Raw genomic sequence first — 19,923 nt, forward strand, 5'->3', positions numbered from 1 at the left:
CCTCAGATACCTGTCCCTGTGGCCACCCAGCAGCGATGGCTACCCTCTCAAATGAGTCCTTAAATTCATCTGGGCCACCTTTAGGGATTGGCCTGCCTAAGTCTAACCTATCCAAAGGGTTAGTTTCTAGTGCCGGCTGGGTTACAAGGCTCTGAACTGGGCCCCCGGCTGTACTTGTGAATGTATGCTGTAACAGCTGCGTTAGCAACTTGGTCTGCTCACCCATTGCCCAGACTAGTTCGTCATGCTGTTGTTTTGCATGTTCCTGGCTGCGATCCCATAAGTCCTGGTTCGACCTTAAGACTACTTGGAGATCCTCGTCCTGCTTCGGCCGCTCCTCTGCAAGGACCACCAGGACCTGTTGCTGGGCCATCCTTGCTGGGTCTGGAACGTAAGCAAACACAAAAAGAAAACCCAAGTGTGGCACTTTAAACAACCTGACACCCTTCCTTCGAAGGAAATGTCAGCCACTCTACTTAGGATTACTTTGTGTCCTCATCAGCCCCCTTAGCTTGGGTACTCTTACCCGCATTACTGATAAGTCTGCGCCTTGGGTGTTAGGCCTCCTTGGCCTCCAGTCGTTCTCACTGCTTGGCCTCCGGTCTGCAACCCATGAACTCTGGTCCTTGCTGTCCGCCTTCCGGATCAGGTTCTCCTGCACTCCTCAGCTTTCAGCTGGTCAGGTCAGGTCAGGTCAGGTCCCTCCTGATCGGATTCCTAGATCCTCCGCTGCACTGCTCCTGGCTGTTTGTCTAGCTGCTCCTCCAGGTACAAGAGTCCTCCTTGCAACCACCGACAAGAGAGTCCAAAAACAGTTACTGGAACCAACAAGCTCAAAACAAAAAAAAACAACCCCAAAATGTTGTTTTTTTTTTTCTCAAAAGTTCTCAAAAGTCACCAGCAGGAGGCACTATATCCCACTCCTGACACCAATTGTCGCACTCCCGGTACTGGCTGGTCAGAATGGCTACCGGGACGTGCGCAAGACATACAATCCAGACGTGCCTTTTCAATTGAAAAGCCCTGCTAGTGTTCCAATATCAGCTAATATAAAAAGAAAACAAGTTAGCTGTGATTCCAACAAAAATAGAAGTGCTTTATTTAACAGTAGCGCCAAAACCAACACTGTAGCCACTGTTCAAAATTCAAATTCAAAAATAACAAGTTCAAACCAAAACACAGCTCAGAAGAAATGGCTCCTAATTCAGCCAAGGTCTGAGCAACCCTTTCTTCAGGGTATAGCACGAATAGTCTTAACTGGTTCTTAGTCACAGATAGGGAAAACCATAATTGGTAATTGTAAGTCAATTTGCTTCTACTAGAATACTATGTTAGCCTGGGATTGAACAGGCTTTCCCCTGCCAGTTCAGGTAAGCTGGCGGGGGTGGGGAGTTGCTAAATCCACTTCAAAACTTGCCAGAGAATGGCCCCACAATCCCAACCCAGGATCTTTTGTGGATTCAGACCCCACAACTCCCATTAACCACTCTCAGTAGCAAAAACTTCCTTTATCATGAGGGAAAAAACAAAATCCACATTCAGAAACAAAGTTCACAGTCCTTCTCCAATTCAGGAACTTTCTTCAAGAGTGGAGCTTTAAAAATGCTCACCACTCATACAAAGTTAGCACAAGTCCCAACACATAATGCAGTAAAAAAAAAACAACAGGAGAAACTTAGCTTTCTTCCATAGCAGTTTCCTCAGGCTCCCAGGTAATGTCCATAGGCTCTTCAGTTTGCACACCATCAAGCAAACTTGGCAGAGAGGGCTCATCCAGGTCTCTCATTTCAATTTCATTTTCAGCCTGGAACTTTGAAGCACCTGGCCACGAGTCTCCTTCCAGATCTGGATCCTGACTGACTTTACTCAGCTTGCTCTGCTCTATTTGGCCAGCCTTCAGGGAGCACGCCCTACTCTGTATGGGGGTTGGGCAGCCTGGTTCTGAGCTTTCTGCTGTTTTTCAATTAGGTTAAGCAGATGGGGGCTGGGCTGGATAGGAGCTTGTCTCCTATGGAGAGTTTTAACAGGAGCTACTCTAGGTTTAGAGAACCTTATGATTTCCTCTGGTTTCCTCTCCTCCCAGGCCTCTTGTTCCTGGACACCCTTGCCAATGACAGAGCTCTGGGAGCTGCTTGTAGGAGAGCTGCTGCACTGATCTGGTCTCCGAACAGTTAGGGGTTTTTGTACCTTCTCTGGCACAAACCTAACTCTGGTGCTGGGTTTGTGACAGCAGAGAGATGGCCGCATGATCCGTAAGGGAAATCGGGTGAATGATAGTGTCCGTCAGATTATGAGTAAGAGAAAAAGACAAAAGGAAGAAATCTATTCTAGAGTAGGTGTTATGTGGCGGTGAAAAATGAGAGTACTCCCTATCCTTCGGATGTAGCAAACGCCACGGATCAACAAGGGAGAAAGCTTCTTTTAGGGCATGCAAAACTGAGAAAGACCTGGATTTGGAAGGTTTACAAGACGACGATCTATCAATGCAAATATCTTGAAGTTGATTAAAATCTCCATCCAGGACCAGAGAACAGGATCCATAATCTAGCAGAGCCAGCTGAAGGTCTCTGAAAAATTCTGGATGGTCCAGGACAGGGGCATAGATGTTGAGGAATGCGAATTCCACCGAGTGCAACGCAGCATGCACTAAGCACCATCTACCATCAGTGTCTGTTTTGGAGGAATAAATGACAGGAGATAATTTATCACTAAAAAGAATGGAGACACCATTCCTTTTACGGTGAGTTGCAGAAGAATACAGATGAGTGGAATAGCCCCTCAACTGGAATTTCAAAGCAGCAGCAGGAGGAAGATGAGTTTCTTGTAGGTTAATCACATCTGAGTGTTTGGCAGTAACATAATTAGCTATCTTTTTCCGCTTAATAGGATGATTCAAACCATTCACATTGAAGGAAAAAACAGGTAAGTCAGCCATAAGCATTAATAAATAGTGCAAAAATACAGTATATTTTACCCCCGTTAAATAAGAGCAAAAAACAAATCAAATAGATGATATAGACACTCCTGTCAGAGAAGAGAGATAGAGAGAACAAGAGGGGAAAAGAAAGGAAGCTAAACAGATCAGCACAAAGTGTAGCCAAAACAGACCACACAGTCATGCGTGTGAAAAAACAGTTAAAGGGTGCTCCTGCGAGCACGGAGACGAAACACATGTAGGAACAACTAACACAGCCCCACACCCAAAAAAACCAGAATTGAACAAGCAATATAAGAAGTATAACCAGGCAGTTCAGGTGTGTATATCAACAGCCGAAAGGGAAACAGCAGCAACCATCAGCACATCAGCGCATTTTTAAAGATTCTGGAAATGCTGCTAGCTCATCAGGATCTGTATAGGAAGTGGTGCGGTTGTTGTAGGTCACCTTCATCCTCGCTGGATACATAAGACCATATTTAGCTCCTATATCTTTAAGCTCCTGCCGATGAGACAGAAACGCCTTCCTCTTCAGCGCTGTGGATTTGGCCAGATCTGGAACAATAAAAAATTTCCTGCCCTGATTGAGCAGTTGTGGTTTAGATTTTGCAGATGTGAGTATCTGTAACGCTTGTTGGAATCTAGTAGCTTAGCTACTATGGGCCTAGGTGAAGAAGCATGTGGAGAAAGATGGGAGGGCACGCGGTGAGCACACTCTATCTCCAAAGGAGGCGAGAAAGTGAGGCCCAGGGTCACCGGCAGGAAAGCAGACAGGAAGGAGACCATATCCGATCCCTCAGATAATTCAGGCAGCCCGATAAGTTGGATCTTCTGCTGCGATTGGATAGATCCTCAATGTCCCGCTGCAGGGAGATAATCATCTTGTCATGATTGGTAACCAGCGCCTGCGTTGTTTGCATGGTGGCAGCTTTTTCCTCCAGAGCGTCAAGACGGTGGCACGCATCCATGAACTGGGAGTTCAGTGCTTCGATTTCCCCCCGCAGGAGTTTGGTTTCTTCAACATGCTCCTGTACAATGAGCCGGACAGAGCGCATTTCTTTAAGAAGCAAGTCATACGAAGCCTCGTCGTGCTTCAGCGCCATTTTGTCGGGTGAACAAGGGTCCGGTTTAGGCCTCTTACCGCTGAGTGGCGCGGGTGCACCAGAGTCGCCTTTGACTGTTTTCGGAGGAGACATAGGAGGCACAAGGTAGGAGCTGCGTGATTTAGTTCAAGTAAAGCTACACCCGAAAAGCCGTTTGAGCGAGTTTTAGGTGAAGGTGTGGAGGAGCAGTCACTCCATGCGTCCAATCTCCATGGCAGTCAGGCTCCAAACAACTTCTAAAGATTCATTTCGAGGGATTACTGTGTAAAGAGATCTGACGTCTAATGATACCATGTAACATAGAAACATAGAAGATGACGGCAGATAAGGGCCATAGCCCTTCAGGTCTGCCCACTCTACTGACCCACCCTCAAGTCTACTATCCTAGGGATCCCACTCCTGGTGACAGGTTCCCTTGGCTTAACCCTCTAAGGGATCCCACATGGGCATCCAATTTGCTCTTAAATTCTTGCATGTTGTTTGCCTCGATCACCTGCAGTGGGAGTTCATTCCAAGGATCAACCACTCTCTCGGTGAAGAAATATTTCCTGGTGTTGCCATGAAATTTCCCACCCCTGAGTTTAAGCTCTTGTGGCTTAGGGTTCTTTGAGAAAGAGAATCTCTTCTTCCATCTCAATATGGCCGGTAACATACTTAAACGTCTCGATCATTGTCTCCTCTCTCCCTAAGTTCCTCGAGTGAGTACAGCCGCAAATTTTTCAGCCTTTCCTCGTACGATAGATCCTTGAGCCCCGAGACCATCCTGGTGGCCATCCGTTGCACCGACTCTACTCTCAGCACTTCTTTTCGGTAGTGTGGCCTCCAGAATTGCACACAGTATTCCAAATGAGGTCTCACCATGGTTCTGTATAATGGCATTATGATTTCAGACTTCCGGCTGACGAAACTCCTGCGGATGCAACCTAACAACTGTCTTGCCTTAGATGAAGCCTTCTCCCCATGATCAGCAGTTTTCATGTCTGCACTGATGATCACTCCCAAGTCTCGTTCTGTTGAAGTTCTAGCTAAGGTCTCACCATTCAAGGTGTAAGTTCTGCACGGATTTCTGCTGCCGAGGTGCATGATCTTGCATTTCTTAGCGTTGAAGCCCAGCTGCCAGGTCGAGGACCAAAGCTCCAATAAATGTAGGTCCTGTGTCATACTATCGGATGAATTGCCTTCTCTCACTATATTGCATAGTTTGGCGTTGTCAGCGAATAACGTTATCTTACCTTGAAGCCCCTGAGTTGGGTCCCCTATGAATATGTTGAAAAGGAGCGGGCTCAAGACTGAGCCCTGCGGTACTCCACTGGTCACCTCCGATGTTTTAGAGAGGGTACCGTTAACTACTACCCTCTGATGTCTGCCACTCAGCCAGTCATTGACCCATGTAGTTAGTGTTTCTCCCAGCCCCATTGATTTCATCTTGCTCAACAGCCTGCAATGCGGGACACTATCGAAAGCTTTGCTGAAATCTAGGTATACGAGGTCCACAGATTCTCCCAAGTCTAGCTGTTATGTTATCCAGTCAAAGAAGCTGATGAGATTGGATTGGCAGGACCTACCCTTGGTGAATCCGTGTTGACTGGGATCCCTTAGATTCTCCTGGTGCCTCGCAGGTGAAGACCGAGCAGAAGTATACATTCAGTAGTTCTGCTTTATCGGAATCTGTTTCTGCGCAGTTCCCATCTGGTTTTCTAAGGCGTACTATCCCGTCTGTGTTCTTTTTCCTATCACTAATATACCTGAAGAAGGATTTGTCCCCTTTCTTCATGTTCTTTGCCAGAGTCTCTTCCACTCGAAGTTTGGCCTCCCTGACTGCCATTTTGACCACTGCAGACTTCGCCCTATGTTCTAGTTTAGCTTCCCTAGTCTCCGTTCGTTTGTAGGAAATAAATGCTTTTTTCTTCTCCTTGACGAAGTGCGAGATTTCTGCGGAGTACCATTGGGGTTTGTTGTTTCTCTACCATTTGTGTACTGATTTAATGTAGAGGCTTGTTGCTTCATGTATGATAGATTTCAGGGATGACCACATAGCTTCCATATCATCGGTCGTAGCTTGGTTCTGCAGTGTCCGGTGGACGAAGTCAGTGCCTCAGAAGTTGAGTACTTTTGTTTTCGTGTTTGATCTAGGGAAACCTTTCCTGAGGTAGAACCACACCATGTTGTGGTCGCTGGAGGCTAGCGTATCTCCTACCGAGACTTTCGAGACGCTATCCCCGTTGGTGAGTACCAGGTCCAGGATTGCCTGGGCCCTAGTGGGTTCCAATACCATTTGTTTGAGTCGTGCTCCCTTTATGGATGTTAACAGTCTCCTGCTGTCGCTGGTTGTTGCTGAGTATGAGTTCCAATCTGCGTCAGGCATGTTGAAGTCCCCTAGCAGAACAGCGTCTCCCCGTAGAGTTATATTCTCTATGTCTTCAATTAATTCGGAGTCTTTGTCTTCCAGTTGTCTTGGAGGTCTATATACTACACCAAGATACAGGCATTTTTCCCTGCCTCTGGCCAGGTTCACCCAGAGGGATTCCCCGGTGTACTTGACATCTGTGATTCTGGTAGTTTTGATGTCTTCTTTAATGTATAATGCCACCCCTCCCCCTGACTTTCCCTCACTGTCCTGACAAAATAAGTTGTATCCCGGTATAGCCATATCCCACCCATGAGAGACTGTGAACCAAGTTTCGGATATTGCCACCACATCAAAGTTGGCATTCATTATTTCGGTCTCTAATTCTAGAATCTTATTGCCTAAACTGTGTGCATTAAAATACATAGCCCTCCATACCCTGTGATTGCTAAGTCCCTGTGGGGAGTTTCCCACCTGGGGTAGTGTGACTCCTAGAGAATTGTTTGCAATGGGGACACTTACTTTGGACTTAGAATCGGAGTTTCGACTCACCTCATCAGGATTGTTTCTTACTGCACTTGTATCTGAGTGGGTACTCTCCCCCGACTTACCTAGTTTAAAGCCCTACGAAGCAGGCGGGCTAGTCGGTGTCCAAAGACGTGCTTACCCCTGCTGGTCAGATGGAGTCCGTCTGGTCCCTGAAGTCCTTGCAACGCCTCTCCATGGTTCAGGAATCCGAAGTTCATTTCCCGGCACCATCCTTGAAGCCACTCGTTAGTCCTCAGTATACGCTCATCCCTGGCACTTCCTTTGCCTCTAACTGGGAGGATCAAGGAGAAGACCACCTGCGCTCCTGTCTGCTTCAGCCTCTCACCCATGGCTCCAAAGTCTCTAGTTATGTTCTCCGGGGTGTTCTTAGCAGTGTCGTTTGTGCCAATGTGGATGAGGACCTTGGGGAAATGATCTTGGGGCTTGAGAAGCCTATCAAGACAGGCGGTGATATCTCAGACCCTGGCTCCAGGCAGACAGCAAACCTCCCTTGACTGCATATTGTAGCGTGGCCGGCCCTCGAGGCTTGCGGTAACCGGCCCACGCTTAAAATATTCTCCCCAGCGTGCTTCCCCAAGAGGGAGGAAGTCCCTGTTGTGAATAAACTTATCCTATGTGAATAAAAACAGAATGGCCTCATACAGGTAAGTTATCAAATAAAGAAATCAAATTTATTGTGTATCCGCACAAGTCCAAACAAAAAAGGCATGAAAGATAACAGTCTCAAAAAAAGGTAATGGCAAAAAAAATAGTGCAAGCAAAATCATACTGTGTTTACCAACCTGGTCTGGTTAACTTTCCCAAAGTTCTTCTACTAATGTCCCAGGTATAGCAGAGTCTCTGGCAGTCCTTGACTCTCAAAAAGTCTTCCTTGTAAATTGACAAACAACTATGGCACACTGCAATGTGCAGCACTGCCCTTTCAAATGCAGTGGCAGAAGGCTGGTGGATTTGCAAAAATGGCTCCTTGTTGCAAAGAGCAAATAACCCGCAAACCCTCCGCTAAGGTGTTGAGCAAATTCTGCCTCAGCCTTCAGGGTATTCACACCTTATGGGAGATACCGCTAAAGCTGTTTCACTAAAGTTCAGTCATGACTTGCAGCAGCCATCTTAAACCAAACCCTTCCAAGCACACAAAATACTGGACTGGTTTGTTCAGGACAAGTCTTAATTGCCCCACAGAAAAAAACATTTCAACAATGAACTCAAAAAGGAAAAGTTCCCCTCCAAGCCAGGAATGCCAAACATAAATTCAAACTGGACTCACTTCCATTTCCTCAATCAAATTCACCTCCGGTAAGGCAGTCCAATCCATAAGTTCTGGCTCAGCATTTACCAGCGTGATTTCTTCTGGCTCTGAGTTCAGCATTTCTACATCATTTGGTTCAGGAGGAATTGGAGGTTCCTTCCACCTGAGAGCTTCTCCTGCCTCTCCCTTCCTCCTGGTCAGCCAGCTCTCCAAATGGTGCAAAGCTGCTGTACCACGCCCAGCCCTACTCAGGGGCTCAACTTCCTTCAGCTGAGGCTGCCTTCTGCCCTGTTTAGCCAGCTTCTCACAAAATGGAGGATTTAAAGGGGCCCTACCAGTTTTCACCAGGCTGTGTTCTGCAGCAGGTCTGAACACAGCCTGTGCTTCCTGGTCTTGTTCCTGCCTAACAGGGACAACGTGGTTAGCCCGGACTAGTTTCAGGGGATGTTTTTTTATGACTCTTCCCTGGCACAAGGCCGGCATTGGGCTCGGGTTTGTGACAATATCCGGTCTGCAGATTGGTTCCTCGGTGCCCCTCAGCATGGAGTCCCCAATGACTATTACTCTGCGCTTCTTTGGGGGGAGCCAATCTGTTGTCCCCGGAGTTGGAGCCATGCGCTGGACTACCTCCTGCTCCTTGTCGGCATCCTCCTGCTCCTTGTCAACATCTTCTACCTGTAGGATCTGGAAACTGTTCCTCAGGGTGAGTTGTGGGGTAGATGTAAAGCTGCCCTGTTGGTGAGAAAAAGAAGAAGAGGGTGAAGAGATTGAAAGAGGGGGGTGGTATCTCCGGTGTTTGCCCGTGGAGGAGGTCACCAGCTGCCAGGAATCAGCGTCTCCAGCCATCTCCTGTATCCCAATTGTTGGTTTCAAAGCTGGTGATTTGGGTGTCTCGAGGAAGGACATGTCTTGGGCCAGCTCGGTGATTTGGGACAGCTCCTGGACGACTCTGTCAATGTAGGCCTCATCCTCTCGGATGCTTCTCAGGCGTTTCACCTCCTCCCTGAGACTCCTAAGTTCCTGCATGATGTCTCCATCTAGCTGGTTGAGACTGTGGAGAACAGGGGTGGAGGGGGATGATCTCGGTCTGCATGAGATCTCTGTCCACAGTCCTGGGTCCTCCTCCTGCACGCATACCTTCAGACCTTAGACTTAGTGGGGATGGGCGGACCCGCTATGCCTAAGGCCTGATTGGTCCAGGCTTCTAGAGCCTGGGCCAATCAGGCCTTAGGCTTCAGCGGGATGGGCCGGGAAGGGGCGAGCCCGCCTCATTTCGACCAGGTGGGCCTACAGGCTGGACGGGCAAGAACCGTCTTGCCTGAAGAACAGGTTAGTTTGGAGGTTGTTAGCACCGGGGGGGGTGCATCTTCGGGCAGGAGGGATTGGACACCCTCCTGCCAGCAATCGGTAGTGTCGGGGTGGGAGGGAGATCGGTAATGACGGGGGGGCGGTCGGTAGTGTCGGAGGGGGGGCATCCGATCAAACAGGCCACGGCCCGCTATACTTATAGCGGCAGAGAGATCCATTGCCGCGATAAGTATAGCGGCTGCGTCTACTTACAATGTAGACCAGCATTTTGTTGGCCTACATTTTAAGGTTTCTTCCTCTACTAGGGAGACGTGTAGGGCCACCTAGGTTCGCATAAGGCCCTTAGGCGAGCTTAGGCGTCTTGCGGGTCTCCCTAGGCTCCTGGAGGCGCCTTCAGGCCTGCCTGGGGAGCATTTTTTTAAAAAAACGTGCATCCCAATTGGCTGATTAGACAGCTGTAGGACGCCTACAGCTGCCTAAAATCGGGATGCACTTTTGGAGAATCAGGGCCTAAGTTCTTAAAGGTTTGTAGAGAAGCTCCCATCGGTGTGGGAGGACTCCACCTAGACTTAATTTTGATTTTGTTCAAGGGTCTATCTACAGAAGATTCAGATGCAGTCATTATATTGAGGTCTCCAATGAATTCTCTCAGATGTAGGGATCTAAAAAACTTTTCTACATTAAGTATAGTTTGAAAGCATGATATGTTCCTTGAGGTACAAAAGATAAGCCCTTTTGGAGGACCCCTTGCTCCAGTGTTGTTAAACTTCGATCTGAAAGATTTATACCTACTATGTCCCTGTCTTCTGGGACTGTGTGTTCGGTCTGTCCTGCTCTGTTGGTTTCCTTCCTCTGCCCCTTCCTCTTCTGTAACCCCTAAAAAACGATCTCCTCATCCTGATGTTTCAGTGCTCTCAGAAGTATTGTCTAAATCAACCACCCGTGCTCTTCTTGGTTTGCCAGGTGGTAACCTGGTAATCTGGATTTAACCAGGGATATACGCTCTGCTTTTTATAATCCTCTTCATTCCTACAAAACTTTTTCAACTTCTGCCTCTGTAATTCAATCTTAAATTGATTCACTTTCAATTGCAAATCTACAAAGTGTTTGTCATAATCAACTGTTGTTGGTAAAGATTTAAACTCAGTTATTTTAGTTTCTGCTGTGGTGAGCTTGTGAATCATAGAGCCGCAGTAAGTTTGAATGTTATTTAGAGAAATGTTAAGTGTTCTGTGTACAGCTTCTCCTGCTATTGCTCTTTCTCTTTTAGACATTATACTAGTCCACAGCCCTGACATAGCCTTAGGGTGAAATGGACAGCTAGCTTAACGTTGGCAAAGGGACTAGCAGAGACAACAGGAAAGATTGAGTAACAATGACTTTCACTGCCTATTTTCAACAAACCCTGCCCAGGATCTAAAAGTTAAGTCCCTGTTTTAAGAACTATAAGTTTAAGAACTATAAGTATTTTTGATTAACAACAAGGCAGGAGGGGAGCATGAACCAGTGAGGTTAATTCCCTTTCTAGTGTGATTGTAAAACACATACAACACACGGGGATCTGAGGCTCAGCCCCTTTGATAGTAATTAAAAAGGATTTAAGGTCAGGAGCTATTCATAGTGGATTTACACCTCAGGATAACTTGGACTAAGAAAATTGAAATGACATTTGAGAAGGGTATTTCTTGAAATGAATATATGTTCTTTCTCATCCTGTATATAGTTTTGGTCAAGGCAATATGTGGAAAATAGGCCCGATAGTAAAGCAGAGTTTATAAGTCTGGTGAGGGATAAGATGGCCTGCGTGGGAATTTTCTCGTATAGGTAGGAAGGGAATGGATCCAGGGCACATTTGCAGGATTTCAGTTTGAGGCAGAGTTTAGAGATCTGGGATTTGAATACGAGTTCAAAGAAAGTCCAGAATCTGTCTGCTGGGATAGGGTTAGAGTCACTGGGAACCAGAGAATTGTAAGAGACTGCGGGTGGGAAGGAGATTCTTATGATAGTGATCTTTTCATTGAATAATTTTGCTAGGTCGTCTGCTGATAGGGAGGAGGGGGGGAGTGCTGGAATCGTTTTTAAGAGGTTAAGGAGCGCCAGATGTTAAACAGTATACTACTCTGGTTGTTGGATCTGGAGATTTTATCACTATAGAAGTTCTTCCTTGCTTTTTTTAGTATTGTGTTATAGAACTTGATATTGTCCCTCCAGGACTGTCTCTCTGGAGGGGATTTAGATTTTTTTCCATTTATGCTCCAGTACTCGACATTTCTGCTTCAGTTCTCTGTGGTACGGAAGATACCAAGGGGCCTTACGAGAGTAGGAGATAAATTTAGTAGATAAAGGGGCAAGAGCACAATAGGTAGTCTCGGAGAGGTTTACTCAGTTGTGCCAGTTGGTTTCTGGGTCAACAGGCTTAGGACAGGAGGGAAGCTGGTTGAGAAATTGGGTCCAGAACAGTTCACTCACAATTTTTTTTGTGGAAGGTAATAGAATTTGTGGCACGGGGTGGTGATCCAAGGTGAGACATGAAAATTGGGAGACAGAAAGAACCTAAAAAGTGATCGGACTAAGAGACATGTTCCCAACGAGCATCTTCGGCAGAAATTTTGTGCTCGGTAAGGTCGAGGAAATTAATGATGTCTAGTGTATGCACCTTTTTGTGGGTTGGAGAGGATGCAGGAGAGGGGAACCTAGAAAAGTGAAAAAGTTGTTGAATTCAGTTGCATCCTTGCTGGTGTTGTCATCTAAGTGGAGATTAATATCGCCAATGATCAGTAATCTCTGAAATTTTAGGAAGGCACTTGTTATGGTCTCAAGGACGATTTCGGAGGATTTATTCCAGGGGGATGGTGGCCGTTATAGTAACAAGATACCCAATGGGTGGGGGTGGAGTTTGTTGTTGACTGAAGCTAATATATATTCTAGTGAAGCGTAGATACCCTTTTCGAGGAGCTGAATGTCAAAGAATAATTTGTAAAGGAGTGCCAGGCCTCCTCCTTTCCGGTTAATTCTGGGAGAGAGGAGGCCATGGTAACCATAGGAGCAGAGTTCATTTTGTGTGAATAAATCATCTTTTTCTATCCATGATTATGTGATGCACAGGAATCCAGGATCGAAGTCCCCAAGTAGGTCCTTTAATATTTGGATCTTATTGCAAGCTGATCTGGCATTACATTAGAGTGTTGGGAATAGGGTGAGAGAGTCAGAGGCGAGGTTAGGTATATTGGCAGGAGGAACGGACTTTAAAGAGGAGTAGTTAACTCCTCGGTTTTTTTTTAAAGGGGTGAAATCTGGTGCGCACCAGCACGGGGATTCTGAGGCCAGGGCAAGTATTTTTTTTTAGTCAACGTTTATTTATTGAATATTTGTAAATTTACATAGTAAGGAATGAAACATTTAAGTGTAATGAATAATAAAAGATATGCAAGTGAGTGGAATCGGCAAAGACAAGTAAGGCAATGTGAAACATGAATAAACAGCCATACATGTAACAAAAAGTTTTCATCCATTGCATATCTAATACACCAAACAGTATCCTGACTACGTAAGTAAGCATGTTCCAGTAAAAAGAAATGAGAGGGAAGGAAGCAAAGTAAAGAAAAAGAAAAAGAGAGTAAATAAATAAATAAACAAAAGAGAGGGGGAGGGAAAAGAGAGAGACACAAGAGGATATAAGAGGATAGTCCACTCAAGGGAGAGAAGAGTGTAAGTAGAGTTTCAGAAGATTCCATCTAAGCTGGAATCGATGAAACCTATTGGAGGACTTAGCTAAATATGCTTCAGTTCTGTAAGTGAGGCAAAGAGATTCCGTTGGAGTCATGACCTGACCTTCCATGCAGGATTGCTAATCCCACCATCCACTTTGTGAGGCCGTACCCAGCATTATTTCATATAATGGGGCTGACTGCGGAGAGATTGCTGAGCCTTTCTTGCCAGCATGCGATCCCATCTTTGGATCTTCATTTGTTTGTTTTTTTCCAGCAGTTAAAAGCATGTTTCCTATGTCATTTTAGTATCTCCTTTTTCACTTCCTCACCTTGTGGATGAGAAACCCACCATTATTTCCACCCGTATTCCACTCACCTACCTCCATTATCATCTGGTTTACATCACTGCAAAGCCACCTTGATGGTTAAACTTCATATTGTCTCTCTCAATGTCAAAGGAATCAACCATCCAATCAAAAGAAAGAAGATTTTACATTACTTCAAGCACCTTGATGCAGACATTTGTTTACTGCAAGAAACCCACCTCAATCATGATGAAGCTCAGAAACTATCTGGTGGCTGGGTACAACACTGTCTTGCCGCTCCAGCTCAAAATAAAAAGAATGGAGTTATCACCTTGATAAAGAAATCTTTAAATTTCCAGCTATCCTCACACAACTTTGATCCTAATGGAAGATGGTCCCTTATCACGGGATCCATTTCAGGCCAACCCTTGAACCTCTTCAATGTCTACGCCCCCAACGCGGATGACCCTTCCTTTTTTCAAACTTTTCAATCACTCAATACCTTATCTTTGACCTCCAACACCATTTTTGCAGGAGACCTCAACTTTCCGATTGATCCCTTCATCGACCGCTCCTCTACTTGCCGCCCTGCTAAACTGAGGGCTCGTGCTGCAATTACCAAGTTAATGGATCTTCATGGATGGTCGGTCATTTGGAGAATCTTCCACCCCACTACTAGAGACTATACCTACTATTTCGTACCCCACCAATCCCACTCCAGAATTGATTATATTTTGGGCTCCAAAGATATTGTGAATCTTGTGACCTCATCGCACATTCATTACATTACATTACATTACATTACGGATTTCTATTCCGCCTGTGCCTTGCGGTTCTAGGCGGATTACAATATAGAAAATATCTGGGACATTCCAGTAGAATTACATTTCAGGATAGGAGTAAGTTACAGGAACAGTGAAGAGTTATGATATTACAATTTCACAGAAGATATTACTTATTACAGAAGATAGTACATATAGCAGAAGATAATGCAATTTTGCAGAGGTAATATATGTCAACTCGATCAGTTAAGTCGGGTGTAGTGTAGGAGAGTTACAGTACATTCTTGATCACAGACAAAGAGATAATATGGATGAGTGATTCCGAAGTCGTTGAATGGGAACTCATTGGGCGGTGGTTAGAGTGATGGGAGATATTTTTTGAACAGTAGTGTTTTTATTTCTTTGCGGAACTCTTTTATGTCTGTTGTTTTGGTCAGTAATTTAGAGATGTCAGAGTCTATTTTGGCTGCCTGTGTCCCCAGGAGGTTGTCATAGAGTTTCTTACGACAGGTACCGTTGAGTGGTGGATAGGTGAAGAGGTTCTGTGTTCTCCTTTTTCTTGGTGGGTGGTAGTAATGAAAACGGTTATTTAGGTAACTGGGTGCCGTGCCATGGGTTACTTTGAAAATGAGACAGTAGAATTTGAATTGTGTTCTTGCTTTTATTGGTAGCCAGTGGGATTCTAGGTATGCATTGGTAATGTGGTCGTATTTGCTGAGTGAATATATGAGTCTGAGGGCTGTGTTCTGGATGGTCTGTAGTTTTTTTATTGTGTTGGTCGGGCAGGGTAAGTAGAGGCTGTTGCAATAGTCGACGATACTTAGTACCATGGATTGGACAATGATCCTGAATTGGTCTTTTTTAAAGAATTTTCTGATTTTTCTTAAATTTCGCATTGTGAAGAATGCTTTTTGGGTGATTTTTTGGATTTGTGTTTGCATTGTACAGCATCTGTCTAAGTGTATTCCAAGAATTTTGAGGGAGTTCTGTATAGGGTACTTGATTGAGTTTACTTCCAGTTCTGTTAGGGATGGTTTTTTGTCTTTCTCTAGTAATAAGAATTTGGTTTTGTCAGAGTTCAGCTTCAACTTGTGATCTATCATCCATTTATCCACTGTTTCCAATGTAGTTTTCAGGTGTTCTGTGGAGATCGGGTTATGTATGTCGAATGGAAGGAGGATGGTAATGTCGTCCGCGTAGCTGAGAGAAGTAATATTTTGGGCGTCTAGGACGGTGCCTAGGGAGGATATGAATAGGTTGAAAAGTGTGGGAGAGAGTGGAGAGCCTTATGGTACTCCACATGGATTGGACCATGGTTCAGATAGAATGTCTTTAGATTTGACTCTGTATGTTCTATTTTTGAGGAAGCCTTTGAACCAGTTATGAACTTTACCTGAAATTCCTATTGCGTCTAATATTTGGAGGAGTATGTCGTGGTCCACTAGATCGAATGCAGCTGATAAATCAAATTGGATGATTAGCAGTTTGTTTCCTTGACTGAGGTGACTTCGAGCTATGTCTAGTAGAGATACCAGTAGAGTTTCGGTACTGTAGTTGGTTCTGAATCCGGATTGGGATGGGTGTAAGATATTGTGGGATTCAAGGTACGTGGACAGTTGTTGTGCGACTAGTCCTTCTATTATTTTGACGTATGTTGGGATAGAAGCGATTGGTCTGTAGTTTGATGGGCTGTTTGTTAGACCTTTGGGATCTTTCAGTATTGGCGTGATTATAATTTCTCCGAGGTCTGGTGGGAACTGGCCTTCCCTGAGTGTGGTTTGCAGCCATAATGTGTAGCAAGCTTTGAAGTTGGTGGAAGCTGTTGCTAGTAGGTATGGTGGGCAGTTATTCAGATCACATGCTGATTTGCAATATTTTTTGTATAGCCTGTCCAATTCGGTCCATTGGGTTTTAGGGAAGTCGGTCCAGAACCTGTCTGCTGATATTGCTTCGGCTGTTGTGGGTTTTGTTAGGATCTTGTCTGTGTTGTATTGTGAGTTGTTGAATGTTGTTCTAATTGAGATGATTTTATTTTTGAAGTGGTCTGCTAATTGAGAGGCTGTAGGTGTTAGGTTTTCCTGGGTGGCTAGACATGGTTTAGTGTCGGTGAGGTTTCTTACTAGGTTGAACAGTTTTTTTGTGTCTGGTTTGTCGGTGCCTATGAGGTTAGAGTAGTAGTCTTTGCGTTTTTCCTTCAATTTGATTTTGTATTGCTTGAGTTGGATTTTCCATTCTATTTTGGTAATAACTTGTTTCTGTTTTGACCATGTCCTTTCTAGTTGTCTACATTTCCTTTTTAGTTGTAGGAGTTCGGTGTCAAACCATTTATCTGATTGTCTATGTATTTTGTTTTTTTCTCTTAGTGGTGCTAGTTTGTTCAAGGTCGATTCGCTGAGAGACCGCCAGGTGTTTATGAATTCACTAGGGTTGCTGGAATCTATTTCTGGGTCCACTGCGCTCCAGAATGTGTTTGGTTCGATTTTCTGTCTAGTCTTGTAGCTTGTTTTGAGGGGAGTGGGTTTGTTTTTGGTATGTTCCCAGTTGATGGTGAAGTTGTATTTATAGTGGTCCGAGCATAGGGTGGGTTGTCAGGCGCCATTGGTGATTTGGATGTTTTGTGTGTTGATGTTTGGGGATGAGTATGCTGCGATATCGAGTTGATGACCTTTTTCATGTGTTGGTTCCGGGTTGAGGATCTGGTACGATAGGGTATTGAGGTATGATATAATATCTTCTACTTGTTTGGAGGAGTGGTCTTCTAGGTGGAGGTTTAAGTCACCAAGGATCAGATTGTTTGTAGAGGAAAGCGAGTTCTGGAGGATGAACTCTTCTAGTTCATGTTTAGTTATGTTCCATTTTCCTGGGGTGATGTAGCATAGAAGGCAGTTTAGATTTCCTGTTAGGGTGGTGTCAGAAAATTGGCAGGCTAGAAGGTCTAGATGGGGGGAGGAGTGCTTGGCTAGGACTTTGATGTTGAAGTTGTTTTTTGCTATGATTGCAATCCCTCCTCCTCGTCTGTTTGCTCGGCATACTAGTTCAATTTTGTATCCTTTGGGACAGATTTCTATAATGTGAGGGTCTTTGTCGGATGTGAGCCAGGTTTCAGTGAGGAAGAGGCATCCTAAGTCTTCTTTGATTAGCCAGTCTTTGATTAGTTCTGTTTTTGGACCTACCGATCGTATATTTAAATATGAACATGCTATTTGTGTGATTTTTGTGAGTGGGCAGGGGGTAGGAGCTATATTTGATAGTATTTTTTGTGTTGTCTGGGGTCTTTGAAAGCTTATCATGGCTTTTGTTGTATGTCTTTTTCCCCAGATTGTGGGTATGCTTGTTTGGTTGGATGGTGAACAGAGGATCAAGGTTCTAGGGGTTTGGGTTTTTCTGGTTTGTAGGACCGATTTGTTTGGTACTGTAATGATTGGGATTGGCTGTGTGTGGTATCCGGTTGTTTTCCATTTGTCTGTGAAGAGGGATAGTAGTAGGATAGCAAGGATGAGTTTGGGTGTGCTTGTATCCATTCTGTGTGTGGCTGAAAGAAATTGTTGTGGAATTTGCTGGAACTTTGGAGGGCCTTGGTATGTAGGCTGGTCGGGTTCCTGTTTGTAGTTGAGTTAATTAGTAATTGTTTGTTTGGGTTTTTGGTATTGGTGGTCTAGTGTGATTTCCTGGTGGTGTTAGGTGGTTATTCTCACTCACCTCTACGTTTGGTAGTGTTGGCAATTTCTGTATTCGGCAGTAGTCCCTGCAGTCGCTTCCCAAAGGCGCGCACTAAGGCGCATGCGCCTTTGTCGTGCGCCTTCGTCGGCGCGCCGAACGACGGTGCGCCGTTGACCCTGGGTCGAATTAAATATGGTGTCCTCCTGCGGGAACGGGGGGGCGGAGCAGGGCTCCCACGCTGGCCCGTTCGAGCTGGCTTGTGTGGCGCTGGCGTCGGGTTTGTTGTTTTTTTAAATATGGTGTCCTCCTGCGGGAACGGGGGGGCGGAGCAGGGCTCCCACGCCGGCCCGTTCGAGCTGGCTTGTGTGGCGCTGGCGTCGGGTTTGTTGTTTTTTTAAATATGGTGTCCTCCTGCGGGAACGGGGGGGCGGAGCAGGGCTCCCACGCCGGCCCGTTCGAGCTGGCTTGTGTGGCGCTGGCGTCGGGTTTGTTGTTTTTTTAAATATGGTGTCCTCCTGCGGGAACGGGGGGGCGGAGCAGGACTCCCACGCCGGCCCGTTCGAGCTGGCTTGTGTGGCGCTGGCGTCGGGTTTGTTGTTTTTTTAAATATGGTGTCCTCCTGCGGGAACGGGGGGGCGGAGCAGGGCTCCCACGCCGGCCCGTTCGAGCTGGCTTGTGTGGCGCTGGCGTCGGGTTTGTTGTTTTGTTAAATATGGTGTCCTCCTGCGGGAACGGGGGGGCGGAGCAGGGCTCCCACGCCAGCCCGTTCGAGCTGGCTTGTGTGGCGCTGGCGTCGGGTTTGTTGTTTTTTTTAAATATGGTGTCCTCCTGCGGGAACGGGGGGGCGGAGCAGGGCTCCCACGCCGGCCCGTTCGAGCTGGCTTGTGTGGCGCTGGCGTCGGGTTTGTTGTTTTTTTAAATATGGTGTCCTCCTGCGGGAACGGGGGGGCAGAGCAGGGCTCCCACGCCGGCCCGTTCGAGCTGGCTTGTGTGGCGCTGGCGTCGGGTTTGTTGTTTTTATAAATATGGTGTCCTCCTGCGGGAACGGGGGGGCGGAGCAGGGCTCCCACGCCGGCCCGTTCGAGCTGGCTTGTGTGGCGCTGGCGTCGGGTTTGTTGTTTTTTTAAATATGGTGTCCTCCTGCGGGAACGGGGGGGCGGAGCAGGGCTCCCACGCCGGCCCGTTCGAGCTGGCTTGTGTGGCGCTGGCGTCGGGTTTGTTGTTTTTTTAAATATTCATGACATCACAATTTCTGATCATGCTGCTGTATCCTGCACTCTCAACTGGTCCACCACCTCTTCGTTTCGTCAATGGCGTCTAAACAACTTTCTTCTGCATGACGAGGCCTTCCTCTCTCACATCAAGTCAGAATCTCAATCTTTCTTCAACAATAACTTCAACTCAGTATCACACTATTCTACTATTTGGGAATCTTATAAAGCTTAGCTAAGAGGTGAAGTAATCAGCTTCTCAGCCTTCCAACTCAAAAAAACGTAAATCTACCTTGCATCAACTGGAAGCTGATATTCACGCTAGTGAATCCCAATTGTACAATCGACATGACCCTCTCCTTTATAAGAAACTTCAACAATTAAAATTTCAATACAACAAAATATTTAGTTCCCTTGCCTCTGCTTCCATCTTTCGTTGATCTGCCACGTATTACTCATCATCCAACAGACGGGTCACCTTCTGGCTACTTACCTGAAAGGCAAGCGCTCAAAAAACCGGATCACTCACATCAAATCCTCTACTGATAACATTCACACCTCCACCAAAGATATACTGGATGATTTCCGCTCTTTTTATGAAGAACTCTATTCGTCTGACAACTCTCCATCTAATAGTTCCATCATGGATTTTCTTCGTCCTCTGAACCTGCCTGCTCTCACAGAAATTCAACAACAATCCATCCAACAGCCGATATCGCCGGATGAGGTACTCCAGGCCATAACCTCCCTACCTTCAGCCAAAG

The 19,923-nt window shown here is 45.9% G+C and overlaps 1 protein-coding gene across 1 annotated transcript in view; it reads right to left on the reverse strand.

The window, feature by feature from the left end:
- Nucleotides 1-373, reverse strand: part of LOC117346292 (vomeronasal type-2 receptor 26-like) — a 45,182-nt gene extending 44,809 nt beyond the window's left edge. Inside the window, exon 1 of the mRNA XM_033915691.1 lies at nucleotides 11-373. Within this exon, the coding sequence (XP_033771582.1) occupies nucleotides 11-373 (363 nt within the window). The remainder of the gene's footprint in view (nucleotides 1-10) is intronic.
- Nucleotides 374-19,923: the final 19,550 nt, after the last annotated feature.

This window comes from Geotrypetes seraphini, chromosome 12 (assembly GCF_902459505.1).
Source record: "Geotrypetes seraphini chromosome 12, aGeoSer1.1, whole genome shotgun sequence".
Taxonomy (NCBI): domain Eukaryota; kingdom Metazoa; phylum Chordata; class Amphibia; order Gymnophiona; family Dermophiidae; genus Geotrypetes; species Geotrypetes seraphini.